This window comes from Ochlerotatus camptorhynchus, unplaced genomic scaffold, assembly GCF_037179485.1.
Source record: "Ochlerotatus camptorhynchus isolate MF236.1 unplaced genomic scaffold, CSIRO-AGI_Acam_v1.1 ptg000036l, whole genome shotgun sequence".
Taxonomy (NCBI): Eukaryota; Metazoa; Arthropoda; class Insecta; order Diptera; family Culicidae; genus Ochlerotatus; species Ochlerotatus camptorhynchus.
Window position 1 is genome coordinate 640,015 of NW_027040527.1, and position 27,234 is coordinate 667,248.

Here is a 27,234-nt window from a genome sequence, read left to right on the forward strand (position 1 = left end):
AGGGTGCATAATTTGGCCTTAATGCCAAATTCAATCAGAAAACACATCAACAAGTGGTTGCGCAAAAAAAAAACATGGTGCTCTAGGACTAGTTTCATGAATTGACCACATTTACGGATGTTCGGAATCTGGCCACAAAAGAATTCGCAAAAAATCATTCAGCTATAGGACCTGTTTAATTAATTTACTTCTTTTACGGATGTTCCGAATCTTCCGAAGGACTAGTCTGTGATCTCCAGGGTTCATATTCTGGCCACAATTTGCAATTAATTCTAAAAATACATCAACAAGTGTGTTCGCAAAAAAACATGGAGCTCTAGGACCAGTTTAATAAATTGACCACATTTACTCATGTTCCGGATCTTTCAATGGACCAGCCTTGGCCTTCCAGGACCAACCTTAGCCTTCCAGGGTACATTTTTGGGCCAAAACCCCACTTTTTTTTTCTTAAAACTCACCAATAAGTGCTTCTGGTAAAAACTGCGCAGCTCTAACTCCAATGTCATAAATTTACCACTTTTACGGATGTTCCGGATTGTACAGAGGACCATTCTGTGTCCCGTTGGAAGACAAATTGTTCCAAAAGGAGGACAATTAACAACTTCCCCGAAGACACCAGGAAGTTATCTCTTCATATAACTTTAAATCAGAGTTTATCAGAGTTTTATTGACTGTATTTAAATTTAGTTTCATTCATTTTAAACCGACCATTGCGTGTAGCCCAACTAGTGACCTAAATAAATAATAAATCTATACTAACTAACTTATCCGCGTTCAATTTCTTCGATTATTTCTTCCCTTATTCGCTCGTAAGGTACCGCAGGACGAAGGAATGTTTCTTATGTACCTAGTTGCGCTTTGCTACTGCCAGAATTGGTGCGGTAGAGAGATGACGTTTGCGATTCCTCAGTGGCGTTTCCTTAACCTCAATCTACCTGTGCACCAACTCTCAAAACATAAACAATTATGAAAATATTACTTGCAATGTATAGATATCGAGTAAACTAGAAGATTACGTGTATTTTTCAACCGATTCGAGTATGAATATGGCATTAAATCTGGTTTTGAAAGTTGGTGCACAAGTAAAAAGTGAAATTACGGGACGCCACTGCGATTCCTTATGTATCATCCACTGCTTTGTATTTATCTGTGCGGCAATGATGTGCGGTAGATACGAAGAGAAGATTTGTGCAATTCAAAGGATGTATACAATCATTGAACGCGTTATTCGGTGACCTGTTGAGATCTTTTTTGTATTCAACCATCGTTCTTCGTTTCGTTTATTCATTTGGTGCTACAAAACTGAATACTCTTATTTGGCAAAGGTGTCTGACACTTCACTCATTTGTGAATATCTATTCATGAACAGCTACGAACCTGACACACGGTAGTTCAATGGCATGTTGACAGATTTCCAAACACTACCCTTCTTGATTGGCTTCGCTCATACCTCACCGATCGACATATGTCAGTGAAGATAGGAGATCATATTTCTCAACCGTTCGCTGTTTATTCTGGTGTACTTCAAGGCAGTCACCGGGGACCGTTCATATTTTTATTGTATCTGAATGACGTTCACTTTTCTATCCGTTGCCTGAAGCTGTCTTATGCTGACGATTTCAAACTTTACTTTGTCATGAAAGATCAAAGTGATGCATTGTTTCTGCAGCAGCAGCTGGATGTTTTTGCTGTTTGGTGTGACAAGAACAGGATGATATTAAATACTTCTAAATGTGCCATTATAACGTTGCTTACAGCCTGCAGGAGCAAATATTAAGCCGTGAGTCTACCATAAAAGTCTTAGGCGTCATACTTAATTCACAACTCACCTTTACGAGCCATGTGGCTTATGTTTCCGCTAAGGCCCCTTCTCAACTTGGTTTCATTTTTCGTTACGCCAAGGACTTTAGGGACATTTTCTGTTTAAATACACTCTATTGCTCGCTAGTCCGCTCCACATTAGAGTAATGTTCCGTAGTATGGGCTCCTTTTTAAAGCAACAGGAATCGTATTGAAGATGTGTACGTTTCGCCCTCCGTTGGCTACCCTGGAGTGATCCTTCCAACCTCCCTAGTTATGAAAGTCGCTGTAATTTGATGTCAATTACTTAGTGTTTGCTGTGGCGTCTCTAAGGCTACCTTCATCGCTGATCTCGGACGATCGGACATTAATTGCGGCTCACTTCTGCAGCAGTTGAATATCAATATTAGACGAGTAAATTTACGTTCCTATTATTTTTTCAACATCCCGGCTTCTCGCACACACCACGGCGCTAATGAGCCGTTAACTAGCATGTGCAAGATGTTCAACAAATTTTATGTACTGCTTTGGTTTTGATATCTCCCGTGTTAGCCTTAAGAATTTGTAGGATTCCATGTTATCTGTTGGTACTGGACTTTTCCCTCCAAATAAATAAATAGAGTGCAATAGGGAAATTTGTTCAGCAAGTCAAAGACCTTTGGGTGGTGGACATAAGTCCAGAATTTTCTGACTACGCGGCGCTAGTGTACATGTGAATTGGAAAAATTGTTTAGTAGCCCAATGACTTTCTGTTTATGAACAGAAGTTCAGAATTATCTCACTACGGGGGGAGAGGTAGCTCATCGATTCTTCCGGTTCGCCTCCTAGCATCGTGCTATAAGGTACCAGGCGATAACCAGGGTAGTTGATCGATAGCTCGATGACGTCATTTCGCTGGCGTCTGCAATAGGAAATTCTCATAGCAGGCGTTGACGATGGGACGTTGTCGAGTTGTTGAATAGCAACTATCGTGGTACCTCACCGATTACCTGTCGATCTGCCAAATTTAGAAAGACGTCTGCATTGAATTGTCTCATATAATAATATTCCGCCCACTATATCACAAGAAATTGCGAGTAGCTGAGTGGAATGGAGATAAGTTATGCATTGGGTACAGGACCAAGTCTCCCCTGGGTGGTGCCAAAAGATGAGCGCAATAGAATCATCAAGTTGCCATAAGGCACGGAATGAGACTATTGCATGGCTGGGTAGTCAAAGTCTTCCATTCGTTAGTCATTTCAGGTGGATTAGAGCAGGTTTAGGTTTAGGGTGGGCGTTGGCCAGATTTGGATTTTTCAGATGTAATCCTGGATAGGACCCTGTCATTGAACGTCGCGTGAAAGTGGAACTTAATGAAGGCCTAAGTACTTTTTCGTAGTTTTTAGTTTTCGGATTTGAAAGATCGTCGGTTACAGTGGCCTGCTTACTGAGCAGAAAAATGCGGTCCCAGGTCCTTACATATCAAAGAGATTTATGGTAAAATCGCTTGTGTATCGTGTATTTTGCGAAACTTGTTGTTGTCGTTGGTTCCGGGTTTGAATGGATACACAAATTTGAGCAACGGTATTATGTGATATGAGGGGCTCGGTGGCCTTAGAGCAACCGTTTTTGCTTACTGAGCAGAACATCATGAGTCTAATCTCAGGCCGTAATCTCGTAATCTCCACATTCAAGATTCATCAATCGTTTTATTTGTTAATATGACTACATGGTAATAACAGCAACTCGGTGATTAAAAAGGTGCTCGTCTGCCTAGTGGCAAACGTTTTTGCTTACTGAGCAGAAGACCGTGGGTTTAGTCCCAAGCTCCTTCGCGTTATATGATCGTTAGGACATCAATTCAGCTTATCGTTTACCAAAACGAACCCTGCTGCAAACCCAACCCCTTATCCAACATCCCAGTGATTCCTCGTGGAAGTGCAGAGGTGTTCTCGACTTCCATCAAAGCGAGTGTCATGTCAACACAATCCTTCCCATTCCTTTCTTGACCTGTGTTCGGGCGCGGCCGGCGCTGGTATTGCCTAATTTAAGATCACCAGTTTTTACACATTGAGGATGATCGCTAGTCCCAAGCATCGTTTATTGGTTCTCTGTGTAATTACAGCTGATCTGGCAATAACAGAGTAGCAACCGTGGGCGGTCAATCAAGCTCAAGCTCAAGAAGTTCAGAATTATCTCACTACGCTTCTATATGTAGGTGTTCGGATACCAAACCGAAGCCGCCTCTTTTTTGTGGCAGCTCAAAAAGAAGTGGTCTAATTCTGCTCTTGTGCGCTACACAACCGTTTCCTCGTTCTATCTCTTCCTTCTAGTTACCACGAATTCTCCTGTTCAAATCGTCGCTAGCTTTCCTATACACCTGTTCCAAATTTAATCAGCATCAGCAAAAGAAATAATTTCTTTTCCTTCTATTTTCAGGTAGCCGACTGGAAACCAGATGCACAGTATAGACGAACTTGATGATCCGAAATAAATTGCTCACGTTTCAACACTTTTTTGGAGGTTTTCTATAAATTCCTCTATAAATTCACCCTATTGAAATCTGCTAACAATATCCATTTGTTAATTCTATTTGATTTGTTTTGGTTTTGTTTTTCTCTTCCCTTTCTTCACTTTTGACAACGGTACGAAACGGCAATAACATTAAGTACGCCAACCGCTGCTACGCACACCGTTGTGTTGGGTTTGCTGCCCTGTGGTGTTGACATACCTCAGCCAGTAGCATCCGGTAGTTCCTCCGGAAAGTCCCGGATTTACTTTCCGACCTCCTCAGCCTCAGTCTAGTCCTCGGAGTACCTCTTCCAAGATCTCTCGGGTCCAGCTTTTCCATACACGATGAAGACCAGGTCGTTCACCTGTAGCGGCTTCTGCTACTCGAACCACTTCGTCCGTCTGTTGATTGTCGGCAAGTATTCCTTGCACCATCTTTCCCAAATTCGGTTCGCCAGGTATTGATAACGCTCGTAAGTGTCTCGTAGGGCCTCCGCAATGTCCACTGGATGGACCACCAAGTCCGCACTTGTCACCGACCCACGAAGGAAATGGTTCGGGGTAATCGCTACTTCCTTAGCTGATTCCTGCGGCACGTACGTTAGCGGCCGGGCGTTAATCATGTCCTCTGCTTCCGCTAGTGTTGTGTGCAGAACCTCGTCGGACAATGTTCGCCCATCGTCCAGCGCTTACGGACCTCAACATCCGCTTCCATATGCCGCCCATGTGCGGATTGAAGTGCCACGCTGTATTATCGCTGGTCGCACAGTCTCTATTGATCTACCTACGAATACCTACGAAACACGTCGCGTTGTCCGAGAAATTTTCCTATGGTACACCTCGCTTACAACTGAACCTTCGAATGGCCATCAAGCAGGATTGCGTTGAGAGACTACGCACCACTTCAGTTCTAGGTGTACCGCTCGTACAGCCAAGCAAGTGAACACCGCGACCCATCGTTTCTCCTTTCTTCGTCCCAAAGTCACTTCTATCGGACCTACTGAGTTGAACTGTCGCAGATACGGTGTGACGCGCTGTACCGGAAGCGGCGCCATCTTGGGAACATGCAGCTGACAGCGATGGAATTTACACCACACGCAATAGCTCATCACTTGACGGATTGCAGCTCGGGTGTTCGGAATCCAGAACCTTTGGCGAAGCTCGTTCATCATCGTCTCTCGAATGGCGTGTCCGTACTTCTCGTGGTAGAACTGGATCAGCTTCTCCGTCGTCACGTGCTTTCTTGGCATAATTTATTTATTTATTTATTACACCATCTTCGACTTAGTCATACAGGCTGAATAACTTATAATTAAACATAAACCTTATCTTTCATCCTATTACTAAACATATTTTTAGACAAATTCAAATCGAACTCATCGCTAACGTCATTGAATGCTCGAAGACACGAGTCGAATGGATTATTATGGCCGTAGTTTGTCCTATTATAAGGAACCGCTAGGAGTGGCGAGTGGCGGAAGCGTCTGGGTGGATCATTCAGTGGAATCTGTTCGAGAAGTGCAGGACAATCGATGGATCCTTTGATGAGGTCAAAGACATACAAGCGTTGCATGTTGACTCGCCTGGCAGAAAGAGGTTCGAGTTTAATCAGCTGGCATCGATCGACATAGGGAGGAAGATTTTCTGGATCGTTCCAAGGAAGTTGACGAAGAGCGAATCTTATGAACCTTGTGTTACGTAATACGGTGACCAAACTGGTGCAGCGTACTCCAGGATACTGCGCACCAACGAACAGTAGAGTGTTTTTAGAGCATATACATCGGTAAAGTCAGAAGCGTGTCGACGGATGAATCCTAATGCCGAAAAAGCTTTGGCTGATATAATCCCTACATGATCGTTAAACCTCAGCTTTGAATCAATGGTGACTCCCAGATCGCAGATCGAATTTACCCTTTCGAGTGTCTCTGCGTCCATATAGTACTGATGGTGAGTTTGACCGATACAGCGCATGCTGTTAACGCGCATGCCGTTGTCACCGCTCCAGATAAGCATGACGTTTATATCCTCCTGCAAAGCGTCACAGTCTAAAGACGAGGCAATGATGCGATACACTTTGAGATCATCGGCAAAGGAAAGTTTGAATGATGAAAGTAGTATGCACAGGTCGTTAATAAAAATGTTGAAGATTAGAGGACCGAGAACGCTACCTTGCGGTACACCAGACATGATGTTGAATGAATGGGATCGTGCAGAGTTAACAACCACATAAGCATTTCGATTCGATAAGTACGACAAAAGCCACTCTGTTATCCAATCGGGGAATCCTCTGTGCCTCATTTTACCAGTGACTAGAATGTGCGGTACAGTATCGAACGCTTTAGCAAAATCAATATACACCGCGTCTACTTGCCTTCTTTGTTCAATTTCACGAGACAGTGTGGTGACATAACACATCAGATTTGTTGTTGTAGACCGATGTTTCATGAACCCGTGCTGGCTCTCCGAGATAATCAAGGAAGAGGCATTATACAAGACCTTGTGGACCTACTTTTCCAAAACCTTGCTTAGGCAGCGAAGTTTAGAAATCCCACGATAATTATCCACGCGATTACAGCTGCCAGATTTATGGATTGGTACTATCGATGCCGTTTTCCACGCAGTTGGAAAAGTCCTGTCCTGCAGCGAACGGTTGAACAATCGAGCGATTGGAGATGTTAGTGTGGACGAACATTTTTTCAATAATAGTGGAGGAATGCCGTCTGTTCCAGGCCCTTTGTTCGTTTCTACATCTTCAAGAGATTTTTGAATTTCCTCAGAACAGGAAGCGTGATGTTATGCGTAGTAATATGGGCAAAGCTGTCATGTCGAAGTACAGGTGACACATTAGTGAACTCACTCTCGAAGAACGTCGCAAACAGGTCAGCAGCTTCAGCGTTGGTGCAAGCATGAGTTCCGTCGTAATGAACGCTACATGGAATCCGGGTGGAAGATTTCTGTTTCCTAACAAAATCCCAGAAAGATGCAGGGTTTTGTTTCACACAAGATTCAATTCCCGATACATAGTTTCTATATGACGAGAAAAGAAGTTCCTTGTACGACGTTTCCACTTCGCGGAGGTTAACTTTGTCGCTATCAGTCCTTGTTAAGAAGAAACGTTTGCGTGATTTCCTGAGATTATTCCGGAGATGTCTCAGCTCGGTAGTCCACCATGGTTTGCTGAAAACTGAGGTAATGGGTCGCCTTTTCCGAGGTACATGCTCGATAAAAACTTCGTACAGCTTTTCATAAAAAAACTGCAAGTGTTTCGTCCACTGTTCTGTTCTGCAATAGAAGATCCCAGTCGATACCAGCAAACGCGTTGTTTAGGAGATCGTAGTCGCATGCTTTAAAATCGAAGTTGAAACTCTCGTCTTGGTCGTCCATTGCAGCCAGATCGTCGCAGCTCTCGTCGAGTAGTAAAATGAATGGCCCGTGATGATTGTCAACGGGTAACAGTGGAGTACAGTGTGCGATGACGTCTAGAGCTCAGGTAGGTTGACGAACACGAGATCGAGAAGTCTACCGTTCATGTTGACGAAACTGTTTATCTGCTGGAAGCCGTTAACAAACATATTTTCGATGACGAATTGTTCGTGTTCCGAAGAAACGTTTGAGGGAATGTAACCATTTATATCACCATCCAAATGCCAGCGCAAATTCGACAGGTTAAAGTCACTCAGTGATAGAATAATGTCACCTTCTGAAGAACGGATTGACATATGCTGAACTGCTTTTGCATGAGCTGAATATAAGTCGGAGCATGAATTCGGCGGAAGGTAAATGGTGACGATGTAAAGCGAACGATGCCCTAGTAGACTGATGCAAAATTTGACTTTTTCGCTCCACAGTGCTTAAATGGTTCCAAATCGGGTCCTGATTAGTCTCCCAAAGTTACAACTCATTTGGTTAGAAACAGACTTCGCACAAGCCATTTGAAGTTTATATGTAAATTACTATGGGAAATCTCAACTTTTTGTTCATTGCCTTCTAGTCTTTTTCCATACTGAGCTGCGAAACAGTTCGATAACCATTCTTTAGAAAATTTTCTTAGCTACAACTTTGCTGAAAATTGTTTCTATGTAAAACGAAACAGGAAAAAGTTATTAATTATTTAAGAGATTGGTAAACTTATGACATGATCCAGCAGCTGCTCTGTAGGCAACACTGTATTTTGCAGTGTGACATAGTAGCCATGACTTTTGTGTCCTATTCAACGCCCAGAAACACCAATGTTGCCTGCTGAGCAGTTGATTGAGCATGATCATAAGACATCAGCGCATTGAACCATTGATAACTTTCGATTCTTGCATTTAATAAAAAAGTGATCTTCAGCAAAGTTGTAGCTGGAAAAATTTCCTACAAGTACAGTTAAAAGTTTTTGAAGCAAACCGATATGGTGAATTATTAGATAGACATGAACAAAAATCTAGGTTTTACCATAGTAATTCCCATACAAACTTCAAATGGTTTGTGCCATCTCAGTTTCTCACCAAATGGGTTCAAATTTTGAGAGGTTAGTCAGGATCTGATTTGGAATCGTTTAAGTATTGTGGAGCGAAAATTTTAAATTTTGCATCACTCTAATGCCCCAGTCCTACGCAAACTGCCACTTGTTCCAGTTGGTCGCAGTTCGGCAAAGTGACAGGTTCACAAACGATGTTGTTTTTGACCGCGACGAGCACTCCTCCTCCACGCGAGTACTGACTGGTCAATTCACTGCGGTCACATCTGAATAAGGTGTAATCCGAAGAGATTTCAGCGCTGCCGATGTCTTCTCGTAGCCAAGTCTGTTTGAAAACTAGCACGTCATAATCACAGCCAGATAATAGTAAGCGTAGCTGAACAATTTTGGTCCGTAAGCTTGAAAGTAGCTGAACAATTTTGGTCCGTAAGCCTCTGAATGATCGGGCACCTTTTGTCGAAAGGCATGTCCGACGGACATCTCCATTCTACCACCCAACCGCAGCACACCTTCTTTGTCCAGAATCGGAGTCAATTTGTACAGACAGCTGCTCTTCTTCACCGTTTCCATTACTGCATCTGGTTGTTGTTCCAGATTCTTGGTGAGAATGCTCATCTCATCTGGGAAACCTTCGAACTGCACTTGCTTCCACAGGATGATCTTTGGCATATAGAAGGTTCTTGACCTACTGATCAAATTTGTTTAAGACAGAAATCTTCTATATGGCCTGGATTCTAAGATATAGCATATTCAGGAAATTGACTTGCACACTTTCGCCGTACAGTGCATAAAATCATAACTTCCATCAACCAATCGAAAAGGCCTTGACCAACCGAACAACTTTGTCGAAGACTGTAACCTTCTATATGGCAAAGATCCCAAGATATAGCACATTAAAAAGTTTCACTTACACACTAGCGCCGCGTAGCACGAAAATTAGGAACTTCTGTCCACGAACCAAAAGTTCTTGACTATCTTGAACACATTTGTTCAAGACTGTAACCTTCTAAAGGGCGAACACGAAATTATTGCGACACCGAAAATGTCATGCCAATTTTCTTATAATGTTTAGAATCAAAACAAAATTTTAGGGTAGTTTTATACATATATTTACTTCAAAAATCAAAAGAAAAGTTAATCGATGGAGCCTTGAGTGTAAAATTGAACGCATTTTCGCTTGATGCCCTCCATCAAAGTCTTTACAGTGTCATCCGGTACCAGTTTCTCAATTTTTTCCATTTTCTTAACATGTCCTTCTCGTCTTTGACTGTGTTCTTGCTCTTCCGAAGTTCCCGCTTCATTATTGCCCAGTACTGCTCCACCGGGCGCAGCTCCGGACAGTTTGGCGGATTCATGTCCTTTGGAACAAAATGGACAGAATTGGCCTCATACCACTCCAGGACACTTTTAGAATAGTGGCATGATGCCAAATCTGGCCAAAATAGCGGAGCTTCGTCGTGCTGCTGCAAGAACGGCAAAAGGCGCTTCTCTAGGCACTCAGATTTGTAGATCTCGCCATTTACTGTGCCCTTTGTCACGAAAGGCTCACTCCTCAGTCCGCAAGAGCAGATGGCCTGCCAAATGAGATATTTGGAGGCGAACTTCGACATTTTCTTCTTCTTAAATTTGTCGTCCACATCGAACTTGCTCTTGCCGGTGAAAAACTCCAACCCCGGAATTTGCTTAAAATCGGCTTTTATATACGTTTCGTCGTCCATCACACAGCAGCCATATTTTGTCAGCATCTTCTCGTAGAGCTTCCGTGCCCGAGATTTAGCCGTCGATTGTTGCCGCTCATCGCGGTTTGGGAAGTTCTGTACCTAGTATGTATGTAGTCCAGCTCTCTTCTTTGTATTCTGGACGTAGCTCTGCGACATGCCGATCTTTTTAGCCAAATCACGGCTTGAGACGTTGGGATTTGCTTTAATCATCCGCTTCACCTTTCCCTCCGTCTTTTTGTTCTCCGGTCCCGGTTTTCTTCCAGCTCCTTTGCCGTGGTCCAACGTCAACCGCTCCTGGAACCGCTTCAACACTCTGGAGACGGTTGCATGGTGAATGTTCAACATTTTTCCCAACTGCCGGTGCGACAGGTCAGGAAATTCCAGGTGTTTGGAAAGAATTTGTTCTCTCAACTCGCGTTGGTTCACCTCCATTTTCGTTGAATCGAAAAACACGACTTCGAGTTTGCCAGCATGTACACAATACACATCAATAAGAAAGTGTGCAAAATTTGGTTGATTTTTACCCAATGGTAAAAAAGTTATGCCCTGTTGAATGTGTCGCAATAATTTCGTGTTCGCCCTTTATATGACCTGAATCCCAAGATATAGCACATTCAGGAAAATCACTTGCACACTAGCACCACGTTTTTGAAAAAAATGTGAACATATGTCAACCAACTAAAAGTCCTTCACGTACTGAACAAATTTTCCGAAGACTATAACCTTCAACATGGCCTTGATCCCAAGATATAGCATATTCGGGAAATTCACTTGAACACTAGCTCCCTTCTATATGGATTAGATCTCAAGATATAGCATATTTAGGAAATTCACTTGCACACTAGCACCACGTAGCGAGAAAATTCCGAACTTCTGTCCACCAATCAAAAGACTTAGACTTACTGGACAAATTTGCCGAAGACAAATAAATAATATTTAAAAAAAAACTCATGCGATTTTTCAGTAGTCTTATTGCATCAAAGTATTCCTTAAGCATTGGCGATGAATTAGAAAGATTTGGAATTACGGTTATTTGAAATTATTTAACGATAAAAGTATGATACGTGGAGGGGCTGATCAAATCGGGTCATTACTGTATAGCATATTCAGGAAATTCACATGCACACATAGAAAATTCGGAACTTCTGTGCACCAACCAAAGGTTCTTGACTATTTGTCCAAGACAAAACCCTCCCATATAGCAAGGATCCCAATTTGTTTTTTGACCTTTCGACATTATGTCTTCGACCTTTTGTTCTTTCGACCTTCTGTGATACATCAATTATTGTGATTAATTGTGGTATACGCTAGGATAATTACTGTTGTTACTGTGGCTGCCTATATGAAATTGTACGAAATATTTAGGTCACGTACCTACTGGTAGAATGGATGAAGAAGTTGTCATCAAATGCGCGTCAAAAATATTGCACTCAGTTCTATCACCAAAAATAACCATATTCACAGCCAAATCATTCACACGTATACTGAAACTTACGAACCGTTTGCCAACTCCATACGGAACCGATGTGATATTTTCTGCATATGTCATGACGTAATTGCATTTCCTATGTTCCAGACAGCAGCAAGTGTGCGATTATTAAACGATAGATATTGACGGCAATCACACAGCTCAGTGCAGGCTGCATACTAATAATCCTATCTACACTTTGATTCATTTTTCGGATTAATCATGCTTTATATATATGCAAATGTATGATAAGTCGAGTTAGTCAATGCTACTGGATTATTCCGGTCGAATAAAATCGGCTTAACATATAAACAACACAAAACAAATTAAATGGTTAATTAGGCTAAAGTTAGTACGCGTCAATAAGCACCCAGCACCGTGAACCTTATCGCAATCACCAGAAATGAAGAGCGTGTCAAAAACTCAACCAACAAACGGGAAACTAATAAAACCTAATAAAACTAAGTACAGACCGCTCCCTACCGAACTTTTTCTGCAGCCAATCTTCCGGTACCGCACAGTAGGAACCGGTCGGATCAACGTCCCCGAGAACCGGCTTCAGCTTCGCCGGCCGTCCGAATCTACTTCGCCACACTGTTGCCGCCAACTGTCCTGAACGTTGATGAAGCATTTGTAGTGGTGTGGTGGTTGTGTATGGTGTGTTTGTGTGTCACGACGGTGCAGGTTGGTGCGGGAATCATGCGAGCAGAAAATAGGAAATGTCAGAAAGAATTGCAAATGCCATTAACTTAAAGAGAGCAAGTTTACACACTATCCTTAAATGTTACATGTAATGTATCTGAAAATGCCCGTCGCCGTTGGAACAACCTATTCGCAGTGGGACGCAGTGGAGGAGATTTCAAAGAGATTAGCGGGGGGAGGTGGGGGTGTAATTTAGGGTTTACCAAGAAGGATCGAAACGTTAACTAATTGGGTAATTTGGAAATCTGATACCTGGTTGATGTCGATTTGGGCTAACCGTTTAAAGTTTAGCACAGTCTTTCCTTTCTTCCGATCTTGCAGAGCAGCGTGGAGAGTTTCCGTAGCTAGATTAAAAAAGGTTTTATATCTTTCGCTTTGAAGAAGATTACCAAACGAAATAATTATTTAAAAAAACATGAGAGCTTCCTACAGGGTGGGGAAAAATACCCACCTCTTTTGTCTCAGTGTACCACTCGTATTTGTCCGATGATAAATTCAGTACACATGTGTCATTTTGGGACTTGGTTCATTGTTAAGAAACGTGCAAAGTGCGAATCTGTTGGTGAGTAATGCCACAATGAAGCCAAGCCCATATCGTAGTGCAGTAATCAAGTTTTACAAGATTGAAAATTGTGCGGTATGTATCGCTAGGATGTTGAAAATGTTAATCCGAACTGTTCGAGGTACAATCATATGGTATGTTGAGCTTCAAAATTTACTACAATTTGTAGTATACAAACATTCTTGAATCATTTGAAAATTATCTGCAGATGTCTGTAGAAAAACGAACATCGATCGTCGATCAATATACCTAAAGGGATAAAGGCATGTGTGGAAGCCAAATGAAGACATCCATTTAAATTTTACGAAGAACGTTCGTGTACCGTAAAACGGGGTAACATTGATAGTTTTTTAAAGTATATTCTAAATATTTTTTACAGGAATTAATGTTTTTCAAATTTTATATTTTTAAAACAAGTACTGAGTATCCAAGAGTTATATTCAACGGAAATTAAAGCATTTACACCATTTTTTTAGTTTTGTTGACCGAACTTCAGTATTTTGATTTGAAGTTACTTTGATAATGCTCGATGAATGTAGAAAAAAAGGGGTGAAACTCAAAAAATTTAGTTCTTAAAATATAAAACTTTGAATGAGTATATAATCAGAAAACCTCACAAGTAATAAGAATACAACATTGAATTTGTTATGGCTCTATCAGAAATACATTTCATAAGTGATGGTTTGAGTGCTTTTTCAAACAGGCGAAAACACGAAAGTTGTTTTTTTTAGTATGTTTGTAAAATATGTTACACATAGGGGAATTTACGTATTCTCGGCAACCTAAGCAGCGTCTATCTATAGCCTTTTTCTCTATGGAACGCACACATATGCAGTATTGGTTTGTTGACAATCTTTTGCTGCCAGCTGCTCTAACAATTTCAGTCGAAAGAATAGTCAAAAACTGTTTTGAAACGCTTTTACAAAGCTTCAATCTTCTCTAGTGAGAGCGAGTATTGTCGGCAACCAGTTTTTCTTCGGCAACCGTTCCATTTGAACTGCATATAAATCTGCTGTTCTATTATCGGCACCTCGAAATCAGCTACAATTTGTAGTGCGTGTGTTGCATTTCAAGAAAACCTAGCTAGATTGCTTTTTCTCAGTGGTAAAAATATAGTCAAATTGAAGCTGAAAGCATAAAGAATCGTTTGCATGCATTCAGCGAAGTGTTTTCGTAAGAAAATCCAGTGAAAATAGTGTTTCAATTTGGGTTGCCGAAAATAGTCTGTCATGCCGAAGCCGTCATTTCCCCTACTATATAAAAACTATATACGATATCAACGGAAATACCCTAAGCTACAATATGGAACCAATTTTTCTAATTTGGAAAAAGCGCAGTGAGAAAATTTAATCTTTATATTATACTATCAAAGTTACCCGCATTATCAAAGATACCCCGTTTTACGGTACCCACCTCCTTTGGGTCAACAGTTGCGAGGGTGGTTCGGGTCCACTATGACGACTACGTCGCCGATTTTAACCGGTAGCGTACTGGAAGCGTACCTTTTGCAGGGCAGTTACAAGATTTCCTAAATTTGATCCGCGAAATCCGCGATTTCTCAAAAGAAAGCCGCGACTTCAAACACTAATCCGCGACAAAAACTGTTTTCATTGGCTAAAATAGCATTTGTATACTACTTCATGGCATTTCAAGTTTATTGCTTATAGCATATTAGATTTTTGCCTGCTCTCAACTTAGTGTTCTTTGAAGTACTTTCACATTTTAATTGAGAGCTTTCTATGACTGTACCATCCTATGTGCAAGGAAGTAGAGAAATTTTCCAACCCGAAAAATGAATAGACCGGGCGGGAATCGAACTCAGTCGCCTCCAGCTTGGACTTGCTTTGTAGCTGCGTCTTTACCGACTGAGCTAAATGAGTATCGTTTGTACTCTATGATTTTTTAAATAACATTGTACCATCTTCAGTTATTCATGTATAGTATAAATTCTGAGTAATTAGTGAACATAACAAAACACCTTTACATTATGAGATTCTATTGAATAATACCGGCCTAGATTTGATGAAGCATTATTTTCATTTGAAATGCAAATTTTCTTAAAAATTAACCTTTGCGTCTCGGACTTATTTTGCTGTCCTAAATTTAGTAAATTTGGTTATAGTTTTCTTTTTTTTTTAACCGATTCAAACCAAACACCCTGCACATAATCGAGAAATTATCAGAGTTTTATAAGTCACACTTGTTGGTCACGTTGCGGTTGTGTATTTACACGAATATTCCCACACGTCTGTCTAATGGTGAGACAATTTCACGATATTTTTTTATTTATTTCTAATATGAACCTAGCACTTTTCGTTGTCAAATCATAATCGAATTGTATATATGGTTGTTAACATCGTCTTGGAGTTCAGTTAATTTGATCTACTAGATCAACCTAGATTAGGACAAAGTCTTTAGTATCGAAATATTTCCAGACAGATGCACAGTGTCTATGTGGATCATGCATGGACTATTATCATGTATACCAGATGTTTTAAGTTCTCAAAATCGTTCTGGAGTTCAGATGATTTATCTTACTAGATCAACCATGACTGGGATAAAGTCTGTAGTATCGAAATATGTCCAAACAGATTTATAGTGTGTATATGGATAATGTTTAATTATTTCCACGTACACCAGATGATCTAGGTTCTCCATATCGTCCTGCAGTTCAGATGATTTGTTTTACTAGATCAACAAAGACTAGGATAATATCTGTAGTATCGAAATATCGATTTTGAAATCCTAGAAAATTTGGCATACACGGAAATAGGTTGGCATGATCCGCATAGACACTACAAAATGCAGATATTGAATTAGTCTTGGGTGATCTATAAGAAAAAAAATCTGATCTCCAGAATGATTTCAGAACCTATAACATCTTGTATACGTAGCAATACGTCGGGTACAATCCACATAGATACTTTGAATCCGTTTGGACATACAGTGGTGACCCGATTTTGTCAGCCCCCAATTTTGTCCACCTCCGATTTTATCTACCCCGGATTTTGTCAGCTTTTTGACCCGATTTTGTCAGCCTGCCGGATTCAATTAGTTTCGTTTGAGGTGAACTGTTTTCTACACTCGGTGATGGTATTTTATTGATTTCTAGACTCAATAGTGACACTGTTCGAGAATTATTTTCGGAATTTTAACTCTGAACACCACAGGGTGACTCTCTGGAAGATCCGAAACAACCGTAAAAGTGGTCAATTCATTAAATTGGTCTCAGAGCTTCGCGGTTTTATTTCAAAATCACTTGTTGATGTGTTGTGAGAATGAATTTCAATCAAGTTGTAACAGGAATATGGCAAGTTGAGACCTCAAGGTTTTCTTCCTTAGCACGAAGCTAACCACCGCGAAAATACAATGTTTGTTTTGGCACGTTTTCATTTTTCTACAAATATTGGAAAAAGATATCAAAAATCCAAGAAAATCAGTTTTTTTTTCCTATGATTCTTAAGTACAAAATTTTTTTTTCTTTTTCATCATTTAAAAAAATAGATAAAAAAATAAAAACGTTAGGTCTGTTTTTACGTATTTCACCCATTTATTTAAATGATGAAACATTTTCTTAAAAAAATGTAATTTTTTCGCAGGCGGTGGTAAGCTTCCCCTTAAGGTCCAAATCAAGCGTAAAAAGGTCAACCCACAAATTTGATCCAAGTGCTTTACGGTTTTTTAAACACCTTTTAAAGTGTTACCAGATTTCTAAAAAATCTTTATTTACGAGATTTTTAGCCGATGACTGGTTGATCTCGGATGTGTTACCGGAAAACATTCGAAATTGTGACTGGAATATGAACCCTTGAGGTCACGAGATCCGGAAAAACCGTAGAGCTGGTCTGAAAGCCCAAGATTTTTTCGAAAGCACTTGTTGATGTATTTTCAGAATTAATTCGGAGATATGAATGCAATATGCAATATGCGGGGGAGGGGGGGGGGGTTCTGTGAAGCTCTCGGACCGGTTTTATGAACAAACCATTTCTACGTTCGTTCCAAATATCCCGGAAGAACATACTGTAGTCGTCAAGGTCTATTTCCCAGCCACAATTTGAAATTCACTCTGATAATACATCAATAATTGCTTTCGAAAAAACTGCGAAGCTCTAATCCCAGTTTTATGAATTGGCCACTTTTACGGTCGTTCTAGATCTTCCGAAGGGTCACACTGTGGCCCCAGGATCCTTGTTCGGGTCACGACTCTAAATGGTTAGGTTTTCTTTTATAATGGGGGGCTTTCAGTCTGAGGCTGATTCACCTCCGGACGACTCTAAAATCATTCTTACAACGCATCTACATTCGCATTAAAAAAAAACTAAGATCACCCTCATGAATTGACCACTTTAACGGTTGTTCCGGTTCTTTTGGAGGATCACACTTTGACCCTCGATGTCCACCACTTAAAATTAATTATTACAACACATCAAGAAGTGCTATCGAAAAAAATATTGTGAAACTCTAGGACCGGCTTCATGAATTGACCTCTTTTACGACTATCCGGAATTTTCAGAGGGTCACCCTGCAGCCCCCAGGGTCCATGTTCTGTCACAACTCCAAATTCATTCTGACAACACTTTGAATAAAATGGAAAAAGCTAAAAAAAAATTGCCAAAAAATGTACCGATTTTGTCAGTGTCCCGATTTTGTCCGCCCTAAATGCAACATGGGGCTGACAAAATCGGGACATCACTGTATATCGATACTACATATCAAGAGCAAATTTTCATTACGTCGAAAGTAACAAAGGTAAACAAAGTCGAGCTATCAGTGTCAATCGATGCTCCTGCTATTACACTATATTCTGTCCGAATATAGGATCACATCCCATTTTTAAATTTATCTACCAGTCAAATTACTTTTTGACGTAATCACCTTCCGATCAAAATAGTTTTCGATGTTACTTAAGTCACCCGATTTCTATGGAGATGCCGTTTGACTTAAGTAACAGCGCTGAGAAACCCGTGAAAAGTGTACGTTCGTCGTTTCGCTTTCTCATTATTAAAGTGAATAAATCGAACTGTTTGTTGCTAAGATGATTTCGGTGGTCCTAAAATGATGAAGGAGGAGACGTAATTGATAATTCTCCCGAATATCCTGGTAAATACACTTTGACTTAAGTAACAATAGGGGCCACCAAACGATGTATAATAGCTTTTGACTTAAAAACCAGTATTTTTTAACATGAAAGCTAGCGAATTGCATTTGTATGATTAGAACCCTGCTATATATGTTAAACACTGCTATCACTATGAGATTATACGAGTTTAATAGAAAATAGGAATAACTTTTCGGTCATCAAAACAAAACTTTATTTTTCTCGGATTGGTGCGAATGTTACTTACGGCAAAATGAAAATTTGCTCTTGATATGTACATTATTGCAGTCTTGGTTGATATAGTAGAATAAATCAACTGAACTCCAGGACGATTTGGAGAACCTAGAATATCCGGTATACATGGCAATTACTCACATATATACGTTTATGATTTAACAACGAAAAATGCTATGTTCATATTGAAAAAAGGGAAAATGTTTCACATTGGACAGACCTCAAGGAATTTCCGTGTAAATCCGGTGTGACATATGGAATTGAGATCATTTCTCGATTATTTGCAGGGTGTTTGGTTTGAACCTTTAAAAAAATGAGAGCCAAATGAACAACAAAATTGATGACAACAGATCAGTTCCTTTGCGATTTTCGCGACATCATTGGTTCCCCGGTTTTCGCGACTGAAAGTTCATATCCGCGACAAATCCGCAAAAAATGCGAAATCCACGCCTGTTGTAACAGCCCTGCATTTAGTCCTAAGCGTAATCTCCGGTAGGTACTCAGCTACCCAACGTCTCCACTTGGGCGATGATTTGCGAAGCACGCCAACACTGACGCACTACGGCGCCGCTGTCATCAAGTGTGGTGAGCGGTTTGGCTCCGTTTGAGCTTCCCAGAAGAATGTAATTAGGGGCGTTGTCTTCGATCGGAACATGCGTAAGTGGTCTCGAGTTCAGTGTGTTCTCGATCTCGGCTAATGCGGTGCGCAATACTTCGTCCGACGGACGTCGAGGCAAGCTTAGAGACTTGAGGCTGGTCTTCACACTGCAGATCAGGCGCTCCCAGCTCCCACCCATGGGCGGTGGATTAAAGGAACCGGTAGTTTCGGAGTTGGCGAACTCCTTCATGATCGCTTCATGATCGAACTCTCGTACCACCCGACCTAGTTCATTGTTTGTGCCTACAAAGTTGGTTCCGCAGTCGCAGTATATGTAGCGTGGAACTCCGCGGTGGGCAATCAGATTGCGGATGGCCATTACGCATGAATCCGTACTGAGAGAGTGTGCGACTTCAATGTACGTACATTGCTCGCGTGATCATGCAAGTGTTTTTCAACCTTTCTGCCAACAGTGACCTCCATGGGACCGAAGTAGTCGTTTCCTACGTGGGTGAATGGTCTAGAATGCGCTGCTAATCTTGCCTCAGGAAGGTCAGCCATAATCGGAGAACTCGGCACAGCTCGATCGTTTTTACAACGCTGGCAGCTCGTGGACTACGGTTTCTTGGTTGCGGTGGTGGTATTTAACATGATAGTGGGTAATGATCAATGTGGTCACGTGGTGGTCACGGGGTAAAATTAACGGGTTCTTCGCTTCGTCGGTGATGAAGCGGCAGCAAGATGTCCGTCCGCACATACGCAAGATCCCGCTATCGTCGATAAACGGAGACGATTTGAACAGCGGGCTGCTTCGTGGTAACGGCTTTCCTTGAAATATGGTAGCAATCTCCTCAGCGAAAGAATTCCGTTGGGCTTGGCGTATAACACTCTCTTCGGCTGCACGTATCTCCTTAATATACAGTGGACCAGTGCGACTAGATTGATGCATGATCCTACGGCGACAGTTGGTCAGGAAACGGAAGAGGAGTCCGACTACGTTGACTAAGGCCTGTACTCGAAAAAAATGCACCAGACAAAAGTGTTCGCCAAAAATTTATTTTAAGTCGGATTTTCTTGAAACTTTCAGGGAATGAACTAATACATATGGATTATGTTTCGGCATAATAACTTTATACAATTTCCTTTCCATCGCTGAAAGCCTGCACCTTTCCCATTTTGTGCAATGGTGGAGCCGACCTTTTTGGTCACTTTCATCCATTCTTTCTTCAACTCCAGCTCGTTCTCAAACACCTTGAACAATTTTCGAACTTTGGCCTTCATTATGGCCCAAAATCTTTCCACCGGACGAATCTCTGGTGAATTTGGGGGGTTGCCGGTTTTTGGTACAAAAACAACGTTATTGCCTCTGTACCAATCCAACGTCGATCGCGCGTAATGGCATGATGCCAGGTCCAGCCAACATAATGTCACGCCTCCGTGGGACCGCAGGAAGGGCAACAGACGCTTCTGGAGGCACTCTGTGCGGTAAATTTCGCTGTTGATGGTACTCATTGTGATGTACGGTTTACTCGGTTTACCGCATTGGCATATGGCCTGCCAGAGCAAGTATTTTTTGGCGAATTTGTCCACTTTCTTCTTCCTTATGTCTTCCGGAACATCAAACCGTGATTTGGCAACGTAGAACTCCAGCCCCGGTATCTGCTTTGCGTCTGCCTTGATGTAGATTTCGTCATCCATAACCACACACATCGGTTTCGTTAACCACTCTCGGCCGCTCGGTCGTCTGGGACTCCTTAAAGGATTTTACCACCCGAGACACAGTTGTATGGGTGATTCCCAGTTGTCTTCCGATCCATCTCATGGTCGCAGTCGGATTTTCCATGACGGCGCGCAAAATTCTCCGGCGATTTTCTTCTTGTTTCGATGACATCTCAATAACCACTGAACCGATTGTTATGAAATTTTGCACATGTAAACAATTCACTCCAAACTAGTTATACCCAGATTTTCATCAATTTTTACCCACGCATAAAAAAGTTACACACGGATAAAAATGGTGCATTTTTTCGAGTACAAGCCTTAGACGTTTCCAGCTGGAATAATCGGTAACGCATAGCACCTGCAACGCTGTCAAGACGTGTGCGACTAGATGGGATCGCAGTTCTTCTTGCGTTGACTTGTTCACTTTCGTTTGCTGCTACCACCTGCTACCAACACTCAAGTCCGGTCGCCCCTGCCACTTTGTGGCGTCGTCTGCAACATTTTCCTTCGTTGGTACCCAGCGGCCAGCGCCACTCAGTTGCTTCCGTAGTATCGAGGAGCTCACTAACTCGGTGCGCAACGAACGGTGTGAGCCTACGGTGGTCCGAGTTAATCCAACACAGTACATCTCGGGAATCGGTCCACCAGCAGCGTCGTGTTACTCTGATGGTCAAGGATTCTGCGATGGTTTGTGGTTTGCAGCGCCAGCCTGGGGATCGACTGAAATTTCAAAGGAGCGACTCGGGATTTTGCTGCCACGAGAGTACATTCCACCTCTTTGCCGTCGGAGAATCGAAGATACGAAACGGCAGCGAACCCATTTTCACTGGCGTCGACAAAAGTGTGCAGCTCTGTTACGCGGTCGGGGAACTCCTGAACGTGATAACATCGAGGTATTTGTACGCTTTCGACTTCAGGTACCACACGCAACCAGGTTTGCCACTTCGAAAACAATTCGTCGTTAATCTCCTCATCCCATTGGGCTCCTGAGCGCCATATTTCCTGCAGTATGACCTTCAGATAGATGAGAAAGTGGTCAATCAAACCAAGAGGATCGAATATTGACATGAGCACCCTCAGTACTTCGCGCTTCGTGGGACGTCGTTGCCTTTCCAGCACCGCTTCGTCGTAGCGAGTTCATCCTACCTTGAACGTGAACGTATCCTTATCAGTGCACCACTACAATGCTAGCACTTTTTCCGTTGCCACTTCTGCCGTCAGGTCCAGATTCTTTACCTTCTTCTTCTTCTTCCTCGCATTTCAAGCTTATTGCGTATGGCATATTAGCTTATTGCGTGCTCTCAACTTAGTGTTCTAGATGCACTTCCACAGTTATTAATTGAGAGCTTTCGATGCCTGTACCATTTTTGCATTGGTATAATTGTGTAGCAAGTCCAATCATATTTCTATGCCCACCCAAGTAGCATTTCTTGTTTTATTGCACTCTATTAGTGGTTATTGAGATCAATTTCATAAAACCGCCAATAAAATTAATAGCTCCAGCACAACCTTTTGATAACCGCTATAAGATCGTCATACAGCTTAGTGGACCACTCTTGATAAGGTTTATAAAGCATGTTTGAGAATCACAATAAAGCTGTCTTAAAACCTTTTGTCAGGAAGCCTCATACTCTACAAAAGGTTCTCATTGCCTCTATAAGAGTAATATTGTATCCAAGCAGTTTTATTACGCTTTGGTGAAAATCAGTTATAAAGCCAATTTAATTTTATATTGGCTTCAAAGCAACCGCCATAAATTAGCTTGTTGTTGTTCTGTTCTGCTGAAACTTTTTTTCCAAATGGAAATCTTTAGCGGTAAAAATAGGTTTGAGTGTTGGTGTCAAGATCACCATGTCATCAATTTTGTTTCATGGCGACATTAGTGAAAATTTTAAAGAAAATATATGACTTTTTATAAGTTCCAAAACATATGCGCTTGAAATGTTATCGTGTATATGAGATAATATGAGCGTTAAATAAATGCGCCTCCAAAATAATTCAAGTTAACAAAAAAGATTGTTTCGGAAATCAAATGAATTTGATGGAATTACCTTAATTTTACAGAAAATTGATCTCAATACATAAATTCATACCAATGCACACTGGAAATCATTTCGGATCTCTTATTTAGCCATTATTTTATTGAAATTTCTTGGATTTTATTCCAAGGCTAATGGCATTTTCATAATGACAATATGGCGACAGAGGACAGCAGGCAAGAAAAACACCAAGCGCAATTTCTTAAAATGTCTAATGCTTACATTGCACACTGGGTCAGGAATTCAACATAGCGGATCAAAATTAATAACTCCGAAACGAAGCATTTCCGCGACTTGGTGTCTTCGGCAAAATTTCTCGTCATAATAAGGACCATCTATTGACATAAACAAATAGTTCAAAACTCTTCCGCAAAGATGGTGCCACAATCTAACTTCTTTCTCTGACGTTTTGGAGACTTGATGTTTTGGGCAAAGTTGTTTATCTTGACAAAATAAACAGCTATTTCAAAGACGTAAATTTCCACTGTCTACTGGTTCCAAGTTTTATGGAGTTAAAGAAAAAAATGTTGAATAAATATATGGTTTTTTTTTCTGTTTCGGTTTTTTTGCTTACAGCTTTATAATGTTTTATTATTCTCTTATGCAAATACATTAAATAAATAGCTTTTGTGAAGAAACATACTGGATTAAGCTTCATATTTCAAAGATATTGTTGAAAAAACGAGAAAAAAACACAATTTTTGAACATTAATATCTCCCAAAGCGCAAAAAATCGCAACCTGACATTTTCAGCAAAAATTAAGCAATACTCGATAAACAAAATATCCAAATTTGAGAGCTTAAGAAATAGCTTTTTTTAATGCATTGAATTTGTGTTTCGAAGACTTCACGACTTTGTCAAAGTTAGTTATCTTGATAAAATAAACAACTTTTCTAAATACGTTAAAACTTCACAGCCTACTGTTTTCGAGTTATGTGAAATTACAGAAAAAATGTGAATATGAGTGTTTTAATTTTAAATATATTGTTTAAATGAATATACCTCGAAAACAGTAGGCTGTGAAGTTTTAACGTCTTAAGAAGAGTTGTTTATTTTATCAAGATAAACAATTTTGCCAAAGTCGTCAAGTCTTCAAAACGCCATTTCAATTTATTAAAAAAGTTATAGAAAAAAAATAATGTTCCATTAAAATGAAGATATCTACAAAACACCAAAATATACCTCTCTCAAATTTTGATATTTTGTTTATCGAGTATTGCTTATTTTTTGCTGAAAATGTCAGGTTGCGATTTTCTGCGCTTTAGGAGATATTAATGTTCAAAAATTGTGTTTTTTTCTCTTTTTTTCAACAATGTCTTTGAAATTTGAAGCTTAATCCAGTATGTTTCTTCACAAAAGCTATTTATTTAATGTATTTGCATAAGAGAAAAATATAACATTATAAAACTGTAAGCAAAAAAAAACCGAAACAGAAAAAAAACATATTTTCGACATTTTTTTCTTTAACTCCATATAACTTGGAACCAGTAGACAGTGGAAATTTTACGTCTTTGAAAGAGCTGTTCATTTTGTCAAGATAAACAACTTTGCGGAAGCCATCAAGTTTCCAAAACGTCAGAGAAAGAAGTTAGATTGTAACACCATCTTTGCGGAAGAGTTTTGAACTATTTGTTTATGTCAATAGATAGTCCTTATTATGACGAGAAATTTTTCCCAAGACACCAAGTCGCGGAAATGCTTCGTTTCGGAGTTATTAATTTTGATCCGCTAGGTTACATTCCTGGCCCAGTGTGCATAGGATGAAAGCAGAACAGAAAAGCATAATGCATGATTTTACAGTCAGGAATCCTTATTGCCGGGGTAACGGGGGCGTGAATAAGGAACCGCGAATAAGGATACCCACAGCTTATGGGATTTTCACTAATGGGGGCTGTAGTGGATTATCTCATTTGTTTCAATACATAAAGCTATACTGTCTTCGACAAAGTTGCTGTACTGGGTTAGACCAACAAGCCTGTGCCATTGGATTCAGGTTAAATTGGGAACTACGCCGCTAGAGGCGCTTCACTTTTATGTTACTTATGACGGGCGCTATAATATATGGATCATATTTCCAACATAGAATATTTCGTGATCCTGACAATATAGAAAGTTACTGTCTTCAGCAAAGTTGTTTAGGTGACCAAATCCTTTCGGATGGTGGCCATATTAGTTCTGATTTCTCTCACTACGCAGCGCTAGTGTGCATGTGAAATTCCTATATAAACTGTATCTCGAGAGCCTGGCCATATAGAAAGTTGCTGTTTTCAGCAAAGTTGTGCAGGTGATCAAGTCCTTTTGGATGGTGGCCATATAAGTTCAGAACTCTCTCACTACGCAGCGCTAGTGTGCATGTGCAATTCCTATATAAACTGTATCTCGAGAGCCTGGCCATATAGAAAGTTGCTGTTTTCAGCAAAGTTGTGCAGGTGATCAAGTTCTTTTGAATAGTGGCCTTATTAGTTCAGAACTCTCTCACTACGCAGCGCTAGTGTGCATGTGCAATTCCTATATAAACTGTATCTCGAGAGCCTGGCCATATAGAAAGTTGCTGTTTTCAGCAAAGTTGTGCAGGTGATCAAGTCCTTTTGAATGGTGGCCTTATTAGTTCAGAACTCTCTCACTACGCAGCGCTAGTGTGCAAGTGAATTTCCTGTATAAGCTGTATCTCGAGCACCTGGCCCTATAGAAGGTTACTGTTTTGAGCAAAGTTGTTCAGGTGACTAAGTCCTTTCGGATGATGGTCATATTATTTCAGAACTCTCACACTACGCGGCGCTAGTGTGCACATGAACTTCCTTAATATGTTATGACTCCAAAACTTGTCCATATAAGATGTTGCTGTGCAATGTGAGAACAGGAACCGGAAATCGATGTCAGATGACATTTTGGAATCCAAGATGGCGGCCATCGGTTCAAGAAAAACTGTCAAATACCGTACAATATGGATATTTTTGGAAAGGGGAAGACGTGTAGAGGCCGGAAATCGTTGCCAGACGTCATTTTGGAATCCAAGATGGCGGCCATCGGGTCAAGAAAAACTGTCAAATACCCTATAATACGGGTATTTCCAGAGAGGGAACGACGTGTAGAGGCCAGAAATCGATGCCAGACGTCATTTTGGAATCCAAGATGGCTACCATCGGGTCAAGAAAAACTGTCAAATACCCTACAATATGGGTATTTCCGGACGTGTAGAGGCCGGAAACCGATACCAGACGCCATTTTAAAAACCAAGATGGCGGCCATCGGTTTTAAGAAAAACTGTCAAATATCCTACAATGTGGGAATTTCCGAAAAGAAACGACGTGTAAAGGTCAGATATACATTCCAGACGCTATTTTGGAATCCAATATGGCGGCAACATGTTTTCCATAAATAAGGCTTACCAAGCATATTGCGTATAATTTATTGTGTATAGCGTATCATTGAGCAAGATCGCAACATAACGTGGAAAATTCCGCAAAACAATAAAATGCTTTGATTTGTTTTGTTTTTTCTATCGTAAGCTACAGATTTATTCCACATTTTATTTTCTCTTTCGATAACAAAGAACCAACCAGCGCTGTCATGTTTTATGCATTCTACTCACTCTCGGTCTTTCACACCGTGAGATGGGTCTCGACTTCCTTTGGCAAATCGTGCATTTTTGCACTCCGTTCAACATTGCTGTCCAATGTGCAGAAACTTTCGACCTCGGATAGTTGATTTAGTTTTAACTCGATTTCTGCGCACCAGGTGGTGGATGAAAATATCAACCATATTCACTGTAGAGGGGTCCAGGAATAAATCTGTAGTTTACGATAGAAAAAAACAAAACAATAAAAAGCGTTTTATTGTTTTGAGGAATTTTCCACGTTATGTTGCGATCTTGCTCAGTGATACGCTATACACAATAAATTATACGCAATATTCTTGGTAAGCCTTATATATGGAAAACATGTTTTTTTTTAACTAGTTCGTATATTTGGAAGGCTCAATCACGTTAGCTTTACGGAGCCGATAGTTCATTGTTCTTTGTTTGTAACAACATTCACTTAATTCTATGTCTAGTAGGAGTTGCGCCGAATACTCGTGGCTTACTCGAGGTAAGAGAGGTACATTGTCGAAGGATAGGATCAGGGGAGGAGCTTGGGGGCAAGGTTTCGTTGTCTCATCAGAGATTTGTCACCAGTATGAACGGTAGTGCGGTTCTAGTTTCGTCTGGAGTTCGATCGGCTATAATGACCATGGAAAACATGTTGCCGCCATATTGGATTCCAAAATAGCGTCTGGAATCTATATCTGGCCTTTACACGTCGTCCATTTTCGGAAATTCCCACATTGTAGTATATTTG

At 40.8% G+C, this 27,234-nt stretch overlaps 1 protein-coding gene across 2 annotated transcripts in view; it reads right to left on the minus strand.

The window, feature by feature from the left end:
* LOC135710422 (transmembrane protein 65) overlaps positions 1–27,234 on the minus strand; it is a 620,863-nt gene that overhangs the window by 560,792 nt on the left and 32,837 nt on the right. Inside the window, exon 2 of one of the 2 annotated variants that reach the window (XM_065232997.1) lies at positions 12,425–12,553. The exons of the other annotated variant lie outside the window; for it this stretch is intronic. Within the exon in view, the coding sequence (XP_065089069.1) occupies positions 12,425–12,553 (129 nt within the window). The remainder of the gene's footprint in view (positions 1–12,424; positions 12,554–27,234) is intronic. 2 annotated transcript variants of the gene reach the window in all.